Source organism: Capsicum annuum, chromosome 3 (genome assembly GCF_002878395.1).
Source record: "Capsicum annuum cultivar UCD-10X-F1 chromosome 3, UCD10Xv1.1, whole genome shotgun sequence".
Taxonomy (NCBI): domain Eukaryota; kingdom Viridiplantae; phylum Streptophyta; class Magnoliopsida; order Solanales; family Solanaceae; genus Capsicum; species Capsicum annuum.
In genome coordinates this window covers 224,691,533-224,704,595 of record NC_061113.1, presented here as the reverse complement: position 1 = coordinate 224,704,595, position 13,063 = coordinate 224,691,533, and the positions used below count along the sequence as shown (strand labels likewise).

Here is a 13,063-nt window from a genome sequence, read left to right as displayed (position 1 = left end):
GGAACGACAAATGAAATCTTTCACAAATATGGAAATCTTGGCCATTATATCAAAGATTTTCCTCTACACAAGCTTAAATAAAAGAAGTATGTTAAGAAAGATAGATAAAATGGAAAAAAAGAAGGATCGGGTCCTAGATAAGTACAGTAAAAGGGCTGAAGCTGATAGAGTGGTGACATAGGTTCTAGTTGTATCGAGTGACTCTTCTAGTGATTTAGATAAATCTAAATAGGAAGAAGATGTGTTATGCCTCGCATTTTAAGTTTAAGTCATGATTGTAAGTTGAGGTGTTATTGTTATATAATTGACCTTTTCATGCTTCAAATTTAGTTGGCAATCAAACTAGAAAGGTTCATATATGTTTCAAATGTTATTGGGGCGTAAAACCATACCCATGGATGAAGATTGTTGCAGCAGTGCAAGAAAATGAAGAGGACAACAAGCAATGAGCCACTGCTCATTAACTTGCCAAGTCTCTTCAAGGGAAATTTTGTCTTTTCCTTTTTACCTTGTCCGAAGTGATTAAACCTTTAATTAACTCTTTAGCTTCCATACATTATTTGAAATAGAAGAATAGTTATTTCAATAAATAAATTCCCACCTTTTTCAATAGTTTCACAAACAGTAAAAAAACTCCTCTGTTTTAATCAGTTTGATGAATTAAAAAGAGTCCCTCTGTATTCCTTTAGTTTTACAAGATAAAAAACTCACTTCCCCATCAGTTTTCATATGTTTTTCATCAGCAGACATCCCATTCCTACTCTCAAATACAACTCTTAAAGAAATAAAAGAGAATTAGTTGAATAATCAAGTTTAAACTCTTTTTTTTTCTTTCTAGTTCTTCAAACATTTTGAGGTATGTAGAACCATCTCTTTCTCACATTTCTTGATGTTTTACTATTCTCCAATCTTTGTTTTCTAATCTCATTTTGAAAAATATGGTGTTGTATGTTTTTATTTAATAGATAGCTTAATTTTCCACCTGTTAAGTTCTATTTCCTCTTGGCGTCTTAACAAGTGCTTATGTATTCACAACGTATAGTCTGATTTTTCCTAAATCTGGAATACAAATCTTATCCAATCAATAACACGGCGGTCTAGATAATCTTCAATTAGTATTTTCTATTTCTAAATTTCTCAAAAGACGTTAGGATTAATCGATGATAAATAACATCTCTTTTTGTCTTTTATGTTGATGTCTGACTAGTTTGAGTATATGTTGGCATGCTGAAATTCTTTAAGTTTAATAAGTAGGAAGGACTAATCTCTTTGAAATTCTTTGAACTTCTGAAATAATCAAATTTATTATCATGAACTTCATTACCATGGCTAATGTTAGTAACCAAAATCATGAGTTGTTAAAGAGTGGAAATGTTATGTTCTTAAATCTTAGTATGGATTGTCTTGTTTACTCTCCATATGTCATATTTCAGTAGGTTTCTTGTGATAATAATTCTTTTCATGCTTCTAGATCTGTAACTCTATAACTAAATTCTCAAATAGCTAGAAGACGAGTTCTTGTTGTCCTCTTTAAGATGTGAAAGTATGTCACTAAGATTGTTCTGAACTGTATTGATAATCATGAGTTAAACATTGTTTCTCCTTCCCTCCATACGCTATCTCGTTCGATCTTCTTTGACTAGACGTGCATATTAAGAACCAAAGGTTTGTCTAGATTAAGAATCTTCCCTTGCTTGCCTGGGAAATTTTGAGAAAATTTGAAAACTCAATTCTTCCAGTAGCGTCAAAATTCAATGTAGGCCAGATTTCTGCAGTATACTTCCTTTCTGTAAATGTATATTAGTCAAGTACTATAGAGTTGCGAAACATTCATTATATCCTCAATAAATACAACAATGTTTCATAGAATTTCTAGACTTTTGTTAGGATATCAATCACTACTTAAGAGTATGTTGCCAGGCAGATTTGATTTATCCCAACTATTACACAATGTGTAATTGCTTCCTTTCGACTTAACTCTTAAACATAATCCCTCAAGAGTTGTGGAAGTCATGTTTATGAAAAAATGTATTTTAACTATCCAGAATGCTATGAAAATGGTATCAAATCAAAATATTATGAACCCAAAGTGATTGAATTTCCAACATTAGCCTAAGACGCTAAATTATGTACATGAGCCTAAAAGGCTAAACTATGAGCATAAGTCAAATATGGCTAACACTTTGAACATAAATAAATAAGATAATGTCATGAGCATAAGGGAGTTAGTTTGCTGACCGTGAAGGCATAGGTTTAAACAATAAATGCCCAAAATTATGTTTGTTGATATAGGATAGAGATTAATCTGCAAGTCGGATGACTCTTTTTTTACATGTCCTAAAAAGGGGCTAACCATGGATATTGCTAGCAAATCATTTCATGTCGTGTCCTATGCCCGGAAAGGTATAGGATGACTTAGCTGACTGGTCCGAGATCAGACTTCATGCTCTCACATGGTAGTTTATGACGGTTCACTACTTTCTCCCACAAATAATCAAAGAAATTAAATCAACTTTACATGGCCAATTATAAATTTAGTTTATACTCCTATTCCTTCAAGTTGTCTTCACTTACATTTGAATTTTATTGTCATTTCTGATCTCTTGTTGTTCTACCCTCCTGAAATAGTTTTACATACCAATACATTCCATGTATTGACCATCTTTGGTGCTACATCATTTCATGATGTAGGTTATGGCTCTCAAGTCCGTGGTCATGCGCCTCATTAGGATCTCTATCTTTTGCCATTGGTGAGCCTCTTTCCTACTGGGTGTTTGAACAAGATATGATGATTTCCTTATACTTTATTTCCTTTTAGTATTGGTATGTATTAGTGGCTTCACAAGTTGGTGTAGTTGTCAAACAAACTTTATAATTTTCAGTCTTTATTTATTGCAACTATTAGTATTGTTAGATATCATACCGCGCTAATAAACTTTGGTGAAGATTTATCCCTTGAGGAGTTCATAAATAAATGTTATATTATTTCTTCTTTATTCATTTGTATTGGAAATATGCTCAGATTATTAGGGTTGAATTTTGATTAGACTAAGGGTCACAACGGGTACATTACACTCCTACACAGTTAGTTACACTAGCAGACAAAATTGTATAGAGATATCACAACTGTACCACTTCATGATGAACCAGGGACCTAGTCCATTAGACACAACTGGTCATCATCAAAACATGAGACATCAATAATAATAGTGGAAATAACCAAACAAAAAATCAACATATTAAAAATAAGGGGATCGTGCTTTATCTGTGGTAAGAGTGGACATATTGCTCGATTTTATAAATTTTGAAAATATGGGACGATACCTCAGACAAACGTTATCGAAGAACCGTTTGTGTAATTGATAACAGACATAAACAAGGTGGAGAATGTTGATGGATGGTGGGCTGACTCTTGTGCAAACCATCATGTCTGTTATAACAAAGACTGGTTTAAAAAATATACTCCTTTTAAGGAGCCCAAATTCATTATGCTTGGAGATTCTCACACAACTCAAGTGCTTGGAACGGGATATATCGAGTTGAGGTTTATTTCTGAAAAGGTATTAATTTTAAAATATTTACTTTATACTCCTTCCTTGAGGAAAAAATTGATGTCTAGCTTTCTTCTTAATAAAGTAGGATTCAAACAGATTATTGAATCGAACCAATATTTAATTATGGAAAATAATATTCTTTTGTGGAAAAAGGATATGCTTGTGATGTGATGTTCAAGTTGAATGTTGAAATGAATCAAACGTCTACTTCTCTTTATATGCTTTCTTCTACTAATTTTTGGCATGCTCGATTGTGTCATATAAATGATCATCATGTGGGAATCATGAGTAGTTTAAGGTTAATTTCAATGATCAAAAATAATTTTGAAAAATGTGAGGCTTGTAGTAAAGTCAAAAATCATAAAAGACCTCATTTTTAAGTTGAAAGAAAAACTGATTTATTAGAATTAGTTCATAACGATATTTGTGAACTTGAAAAACTTTTAACTCGTGAAGAAAATAAATATTTTATCACTTTCATTGATGATTTTTCTAATTGCACATATGTTTACTTAATGAAAAATAAAAGTGGTGCTTTTGAGTATTTTAAAACTTTTCTCCATGAAGTTGAAAATCAGTTTGGTAGAAAAATATAAGAATTAGAAGTGATAGAGACCATGAATATGAGTCAAGTGAGTTCAATTATTTTGCTAAATCATTGGGTATAATTCATGAAACTACTCCTCTTTATTCTCATGCATCTAACAGTGTAGCGGAAAGGAAGAATAGAACTTTGGTTGAGTTAACTAATGTCATGTTAATTGAGTCAAGTGCACCTATAAATTTTTGGGGTGAAACTCTTTTGACTACTTGTTATGTGTTGAATCGTGTGCTTCATAAAAAGATTAAATTAACATCTTTTGAGTTGTGGAAAGATCATAAGCCAAATTTTAGATATCTAAGACTTTGGGGTTGCTTAGCCTATGTAAGGTTAATGGATCCTAAAATCTCTAAGTTAGTTAAAAAAGTTACTACTTGTGCTTTTTCTTGGTTATGCTTCAAATAGTACAATCTATAGATTTTTAATCATGAATATAGTATTATAATAGAATCAGGCGATGCTATTTTTCATGAAAATAATTTTTTTTTATTCTAAAAAATAGTGGGGGTCTAAGGACTAAAGAAAATATTATTTTATTACCTAGTTCTTCTACTTCTACTTTAAAAAATAAAGAAAATGATGATTTTGAGTTAAGAAGAAGTAGAAAAAGATTTTGGTCCTGATTATTATGCTTTTAACATTGGAGACGACCCTATCACTTTAAAAGAAGCTTTGTCTTCACATGATGCTATAGAGGCTATAAATAATGAAATGGAATCACTAATTTTCAATAAACTTGGAAGCTAGTTGATTTTATCACCAGGTTGTAAAATAGTTGGATGTAAATGGGTCTTACGTAAAAAGTTAAAACCGAATGGATCTGTTGATAAATACAAGGCTAGGCCACTGGCTAAAGGTTTTAAGCAACTAGAAGGCCTAGAATTCTTTGATACTTTTCTCCGGTTACTAGAATTACATCAATTAGACTTTAATTTGTTATTGCTGTAATTTTTTATTTATAAATTCATCAAATTGATGTAAAAACTGTTATTTTTAATAGAGATCTAAATGAGGAGATTTACATGGAACAACCTGAGTGTTTTACTGAAACTGACAAAGAAACTAAAGTATGTAAACTTACTAAATTCTCATATGTCTTCAAACAGGCACCAAAGCAATGGCATGAAAACTTTAATGCCTTCATGATTGATAATAGGTTTAAAACAAATGAGTATGATAAGTGCATATATCATAAATCTTGAAATAATTGGCATGTTATTATTTGTCTATATGTTGATGATTTATTGATCATTGGCTCTAACATGAATGTTATTGGAGAAACAAAAAATGTTCTTAGAAGTCATTTTGATATGAAAGATCTTAGGGAGAAAATTTTTATTCTAGGAATAAAAATTACTAGAACATGTGATGGAATTTTTCTTGATCAGTCACATTACGTTGAGAAAATTTTGAAAAAATATAATTTTCTTGAATGCAAGCATGTTGTAACTCCATTTGATTTAGTGTTCACTTGTTTCCTGTTGAAAGAAAAAATGATGTTATAGATCAAAAGAAATATGCTAGCATAACTGGAAGTTTGAGATATGTGACTAATTGCACTAGGCGTGATATTGCATATGTAGTAGGAGTACTTAGCAAGTTTACTAGCAAGTCATGTAATGAATATTGACCTGCTATAACGAGAGTAATGAGATACTTAATTGAAATAAAAAATTGTGGTTTGTTCAATAAATATATCCTATTGTACTTAAATGCTCTTGTGATGCGGATTAAAATACTTTTCAGGTGATTCCTTATCTACTACTGGTTATACTTTTACATTGGACGGTGATGCTATTTGTTCGAAATCTAAAAAGCAAATTATTATTTCTAACTCTACCATGGAGGTCGAAATAATTGTTTTAGCTTCGACTAGTGAGGAAGTGAATTGATTGAGAAATTTGTTATTTTAAATACCTTATTTTTAAAAACCAATTCCTCCTATTTTAATTCATTGTGATAGCACCACTGCAATCGATAGAGTTCAAAGGTGTTATTACAATGGTAAATCTAGACCTATAAAGAGAAAATACAGTCATGTGAGATTATATTTGACAAATGGTACTATTAATATTGATTATGTCAAATCTTATGATAATTTTACAGATTCATTGACTAAGGCCTTAGCAAGAGAAAATATCTGGAACACATCGAGAAGGATGTGATTGAAGCCTATAAATTCTTGAGTCGTATATGTGAAGAAACCCAACTTGGGAACTAGAGATCCTATAACCAGGTTCAATGAAAAAAACGAATCACATGATGACTTGTTGTGAAAAATGCACTACTATTTATCTTTCCCTATGGTGTGAGTGCATTTACCTGTAATAAAAATCTATAACTCGTATGAGTGGGGTGCTAAAATTATAGGAGCACTCTCGACAGATTTCAGCTATGTGAGTGTGGATAGGTCGTTTCCTATGAGAATAAGGTTCATTCTCAAAGATACTCATGAAATCGGGATAGTACAAGGCCGTAATATGCTGGCTATAAAGCTCATGTCAACACCTTGATTATTATATCTAATTCAGTAATATTTTATTTTCTTTAAGCAACCATAGTTTAAGTCTGAGACCACTACGACTCTGAAGTAAAAATTACTGTTTTACTAAGTGGAGGTTCAATACAGAGCACACCTTCATTATGCATGATAGTCTTCCTTCAACTAGTGGACCCTCTTATTAATATTAAAATGAATGAGGGATTGATGGAGTTGAGCATTTTAATATCAGTATTTTAATTATATTAATTTGCTTCTCTGTTAGCTGATGACTATTCGATTTACCACTTCTCCATTTTCTTAACGTAGGAAGATTTAAGAATGTACTTGAACGGCTTACATTATTGTTGAGGCATTACTCCAATTTTTGGGGAGTTAGTCGCATTGTCTTTATTCAATATATTTACTCCATACGTTTGCAAATGTGTTATTCCCTTTTGTGTCATTTTCTCTATAACTTTAATGCCATTATTGACACTACTCCCATGTTGCATGGCTAAAATTTTCATCTTCTAACTCTTATTTTAATTGATGATATTATAAATCATTTATTCTTATTTCCTTATGATAGTAGAATATAGTTAACAGTGTCATTAGTTATATGTAACTCTTGTAATTTCTAGGTCATTATTCTTCCATTTTTACTACCCCTTATTCATTCTTATTCATTACATGAAAAACTTCCTCTTCTATAAATAGAGATGGTCTTGCATATTTTTTCAAGGTAAAAGATAAATAGAGTTCATAAAAGCTAATAAAAATGAGAGTTTGTCAGTTTGAAGGGAGGAGTTCTTTTTGTGGAGCTTTGAACTCAACTCTTGTCCAGAGTTGTTGAGTTATTTTTTGTGAGAAGGTTGTTGTATCCTGGAGAAGATAAGTGAAGAAGATTACTGCTGGATCGGTGAAACTATTTGTTGCAGTGGGCATGAATCTCCTTAAAGAGAGCGAGATATTCACGCCTTAGCCGAAGAAGAACATATATTTTTAAATTTTTTTCACTTGTAATTTTTTAGTAATATTATTATAATTTTTACCAACACTTGGTTTCCAGAAGAATCACTTCACTATTAGTTTAGTACAGAATTCAATAGGCTTGTCATATTCACTAAAACTATTTGCATATAACCTCGTAACAATCTTGTAAAGGAGAGAAAACAAATATTATTTTTATAAAAACATTTTGTGCATGTTCCAAGCCTCAAATCCTTTGTTAATTGTTCAATTATTAAGCCTTCATTTTTATATGTTCTTCGTCATTTCAGTGGAAAAAAGGTCTTGTTTTATTAAGCCTTCATCCTTATATGTGTGGATAATTTATTTTGTAAAAGAAAACATTACAAAGCTTTCTTGATACAAAAATGATCTATAAAAGATTTGTTTTAATTATATTCATTTTAATTTATAAATTATGTATTACATAATTTGGCATATACACCACACGTGTTTTGATATGAGTACGATTAAAAAAAAAAAAAAAAAGAAGAAGAACCAAGGTACTTTGCTTTTTGTATTTTATTGGGAAGAAGTTGCATGCAATATTTGATAGTTGATAAAGCGTTGTACATATGAATATCACCTAAATAACGTTAATAGCGCGTATTTGACACCAAAAAAAATCAGTCTTTAGCATAAGGATATTTAAGTAAACTCCATAAGAAAAGCAACATACCAACTTGTGAAAAACAGAGAATTTTAGAAAGCAATTAAAGTTGACACTTTTTTTCTTAGTGCTACTTTGCTTTAATTTGTGCAAAAATCGATACACTCAAAAACCTTTGTGACCCTTCAACCTTATAGAAAAAATGCAATGTTCAGACGAAACTATTGCTAGGTTGTTCTACAATACCTCTAGCTCTTTTCAAATTTTCTTACTCATCACCTATTTCACTTCCATTTTACTTGCCAAATTGTTCTACTTTCTTGGTGGAAATCCATTTTTCTGGAGGTACTTGTAATTTTTCTCTTACTAAATGTTTTGATTCTCAGTGTTACTTCTTGATCAAAATAGAGTTGTGTTTATTTATTTATTTATTTATTTGGGATAGGAATCAAGATGGATATGATTTTGCTGAATTTTCTGAGGATGAAGAAATGGAGGAAGAAAATATGTATTATCGTAATAATAACAACAACAATGTTGAGACAGTGGAAGAAAATTATTTCATAGACGATAAATTTCTTGGTTTTGAGAAAGAGGTGATAGAAGAAAGTTGTAGCACTGATGAAGAAGAGTCTATTTATAGTTCAGTACTGGATTTAGAATCAATTTATCATGATGAAGTGGAAGTTAAAGAGATGGATGATGATTCTGATTCTGATTCTGTTTCTTATTGTTATTCTCAAATCAACAAAGCTGGGCCCACCTCATCTCTTCCCAAGGACTCGAAGACAAACGGATCAACGAACATGATCGATAAGGACATAAATCACGGTTTGTACTAATTATAGGCTTATTTTACAAATTAAATTTATTTTCTAAAATACTTGGCATTATATGTTAATTTTAATGATGATTATACATGTTTGCTATGTTGATGTTGCAGGAAATTGTTACAGGGAGATCATTAAAGACAAGAAAGTGGCAGAGATTAATTTATGTACTAGAGAAGACAATATGTTTGCTAGTGCAACATCATCAAATTTAGAGAGCAAGAAGATGTACCAATTAGTGCAAGAAAAGGAAGAGCATGAAATATTTGGGGATTCCTGTACCAATGGTTCTACTTCAAAGAGTTCCACTGAATGGAGAAGCTCCATAAAAGACTCAACAACTGATGATCCATTTTCTTCTTCATCAAGGAGAAGTTGCCCAAAATGGGAGTCTTACACAATCTTCCAAAAATATGATGAAGAAATGCTGTTTTATGATAGAATTAGTGCCCAAAAATTACGTGAAACTGGTACATCTCTAACTTTCTCTCATTTTTGTGTGTTATTCACGTATCATCACTGAGTTTTAATCGTTCTAATAATAAATTGCAAACCAATTTCATCACATTAAAATAAGAGGACCATACGCATGTGAATTGTTCAAAAAATACAAATAAGGGAAAGAGTGAAATTTCTAGTGCCGGGATTAAGAATTTTTGTAGAAGTGAAGCACTTCAATAATGAATCTTCTTTTTTGAAAAAAAATGTATTATTAAATGGTTTTTCAATAACTTTTTATTAAGTTATGTGGAGGTGAATATTTTACACTGAAATATTTTCAAGTCTAGAGGGTTGGATTAATATTGCAGCGAGATAGCTCTAACGTGACGAGTGATTTGTCATAATCCTGTGCTTGATTTAATCTTTTAGATATGCTTTTATATGGAACATTTCAGCTGGTTTAGTTATTTCAATGTAAATAAAAAAATATCTTTCTATCTTTAAAAGTAAATTAATTTTAAACATTTTATTTTACTATTAAAGGGATGATTTATAATAACACTAATACCTATGACATGTTTTTTTAAAAAATATTTCTTCAACTATACTCCTGTCAAAATGCATCATATAAAATTAGAACAGTGGAAGTAACTGGTAAAATTCAGGAACATAAGTGAGATTTACTCTCATTTCCTTTTGAGAATCTACCACAAAAATGTTTCTGTTGTATTTTCATTTGACTAATGAAGAAATTAAACTAATTCATTTTCAGAATCATTAAGATCAATTCAAGCATGTCCGCGATCAATATCAGATAGGATTGTTCATAAATTGGGAACAAGCAAGAATAAGAAGTCATCGCGGCATAACCCTTATCATGAACTAGAGGCTGCTTACATTGCACAGGTATGCTTAGCATGGGAAGCTCTGAGTTGGAATTACAAATACTTCCAACACTTACGAGCTTCCCGTAATAATACTAATAAGGAATCGGAGGACCCAGGTTGTCCGGCTTATGTAGCACAACATTTTCAGCAGTTTCAAGTCCTTTTACAAAGATATGTTGAGAATGAGCCATATGAAAATGGTAGGAGACCTGAGATTTATGCTAGAATGAGAAGCTTAGCTCCGAAGTTGCTTCAAGTACCAGAATATCGAGGTACGTAATAGATGTTTTTTTTCCTGTAATAGCTTTTAAGTTTTGATATGAAATTTAACCAAAACAAGAATCTTTCATTGCTTTTTACATATTTGGACGTTCTGTTAAATTAATTACAGCTGTTAGTCAAAATATAAAAAGAGTAGATATTAATTATGTACAACATAGGTATAGCTTTTGTATATTATGATAAATATACAAAAAAATCTATATCCGCTGGCTATTATATTGGTGGATGACTACAGGGGATAAAAAAATTCATTTCGTAATTAATAATTTGACTTATACCCAATTTTGTGTAATGAATTTATTAACATAATTAATTAGTACAACGTTCTGCTAAAGAAAATTATTCAAGTTATTTTTCAGGCTATTAACTTCATTTGTCATACATGGGCTGTTGCCGTAACTTAAATAACTTTGTGTCATAAAAACACTTCTGTATTGTTCTTTTTAGTATGTAGAAAATGAACTCATATTATTCTTCATTCAATAATTCACACGTTCACTTTGCAGCTGTCCTGTGTGTTGGGAATACAGAATTCGGAAAAGAATGAGTCTGACCTTTGGTATTTGATGGATGAGTTGTGCATTACTAATTAAATTAGAAGTCAGAATAAAACGTAAATTTAGGCCATAATAATTTGGTTTCGAAAGTTTGTTAAGGAAACAGATCAATTGGTTGTTTTGATTTATGAATGGAATAGACAGTTGGAAACCTTAACAATCTCTTAAAATAATGTTTATTTGTTTTGATTAGATTCAGAGGAGGATAACGGGCAGGAAGATTATTGCTCAAGAATATCTTCAGATTCATTTCTTCAGATAATGAAAGAAGCAATCAGAACCTTTATGAATTTCCTAAAGGCAGACAAGGAGAATCGTAGTCAAATATTAATGGCTGCTTTCTTTAGCAGAAAAAGAAGAGGTTCAGCTAATGCAACTTTCATCTTATTACTTAAGAAAGTAAACAAAAAGGCAAGTCTCTAAACATTTGTGTTCATTAAAAATTCAAAGTTATTCTATATTGAATTGACAACTGTATATCTAATAATAATATTAGGATTTAATATTATGTAAAATTTAAGTATTTATACGCACTAACGGTATAAAGAATTATTTACACCATCATTACAGTCGAATGTGATGGCATTTCACTATGCATGATACTAATTACTACATCATATATAGTTACCTTATAACATCGCAACTGTGTTATTACAATTTATATATATTGACGGGTGTACATAACTTAAAATCCTGCATATATATGTTGCGCAGAAAAAATCAAAGGTAAAAGATCTACGACGAACAGGGAAGTGCTTGAGGAATAAAAGAAGGTTGAGAGAAGATGAAGAAATGGAGATATTGATATCCTTAATAGACCTGAAATTAGTGTCGAGGGTGTTGAGAATGAGCCAAGTAAACGAGGAACAGTTGCATTGGTGCGAAAACAAAATGAGCAAAGTAAGAATTTCTGAAGGCAAATTACAACGAGACTCTTCACCACTTTTCTTTCCAGCACACTGAGGCCCCGCCTGGCACTGAGTAAAGTGGTTCATTTTACTTTAATGACTAGATCATGAATGTGCCATATGCATGCAGATGAATATATCCTGCCAGAATAAGGACAAGAAAATAAAGGGGTGGCCCAGCAATAAAAGTTACATGGGAGGAAAACAATGAAAAAGGGGGTTAATTAAAGGGAGTGGATGACTGATTGTTTTAGTGAAATATTGACTGTACTGAATAAGCAAAAAGAAAGAAATAGCAAAGGGCAAAGGAACGTGGATGAGGATAAGTGACAAGGTAGCTTTACTTCTTTTTCTAGCTTTTTTATTAGTGAGGGTTTATCCAAAAAGAAAAGCTGATTGAGGACCTTGCAATGGAATTTTAAAAAGGGATAGAATCTTGATTAGGTCCTACTCTTGCTTTATAGACAAATATGAAAATCAACAGCAATAGATGCATCCAGAGAAAGTAAATATATGTGTTTTTGATTTTGTATTCTACGAGTATACGTGCTCATGCAATGAGGGCGAATCATTTTTTTTTTTTTTTTTTTAAAAAAAAGAGATCATTAAATATATGTATATAAACCATATATGTCATATATTAGAGATATTTTTGTTCTCATTTTTTTTTTTTTATCATTCTTGGTATACAGTAACATTTTGTACTATATAACTACTATTACTATATTATTATTCAACAGTATAAAGTTTTTTATATTTCAGAGCTAATATATTTTTCTTAAAAAAAAAAAGTGCAAAAATCTAATGATTATGTGGGCTTACTCCAAAAATAAAAGAATTCTTAAAAAATATAATATTTATTGTCTTATTTTCAACAGGATTTGTGTAAGCAAATAATATTTT

The 13,063-nt window shown here is 30.9% G+C and overlaps 1 protein-coding gene across 1 annotated transcript; it reads left to right on the top strand.

The window, feature by feature from the left end:
- Positions 1-8,305: 8,305 nt before the first annotated feature.
- LOC107863164 lies at positions 8,306-12,692 on the top strand. Its single transcript, XM_016708971.2, has 6 exons — positions 8,306-8,600; positions 8,701-9,086; positions 9,199-9,555; positions 10,299-10,685; positions 11,446-11,663; positions 11,967-12,692. The coding sequence occupies exons 1-6, from the start codon at positions 8,458-8,460 to the stop codon at positions 12,213-12,215; spliced, it is 1,740 nt and encodes a 579-aa protein (XP_016564457.1). The 5' UTR covers positions 8,306-8,457; the 3' UTR covers positions 12,216-12,692.
- Positions 12,693-13,063: the final 371 nt, after the last annotated feature.

Coding starts and splice junctions, on each gene's coding strand:
- LOC107863164 (XM_016708971.2), top strand. CDS start 8,458: ATGCAATGTTCAGACGAAACTATTGCTAGGTTGTTCTACAATACCTCT. Junction 8,601..8,700: donor GGAAATCCATTTTTCTGGAG/GTACTTGTAATT, acceptor TATTTGGGATAG/GAATCAAGATGGATATGATT. Junction 9,556..10,298: donor CCAAAAATTACGTGAAACTG/GTACATCTCTAA, acceptor ATTCATTTTCAG/AATCATTAAGATCAATTCAA.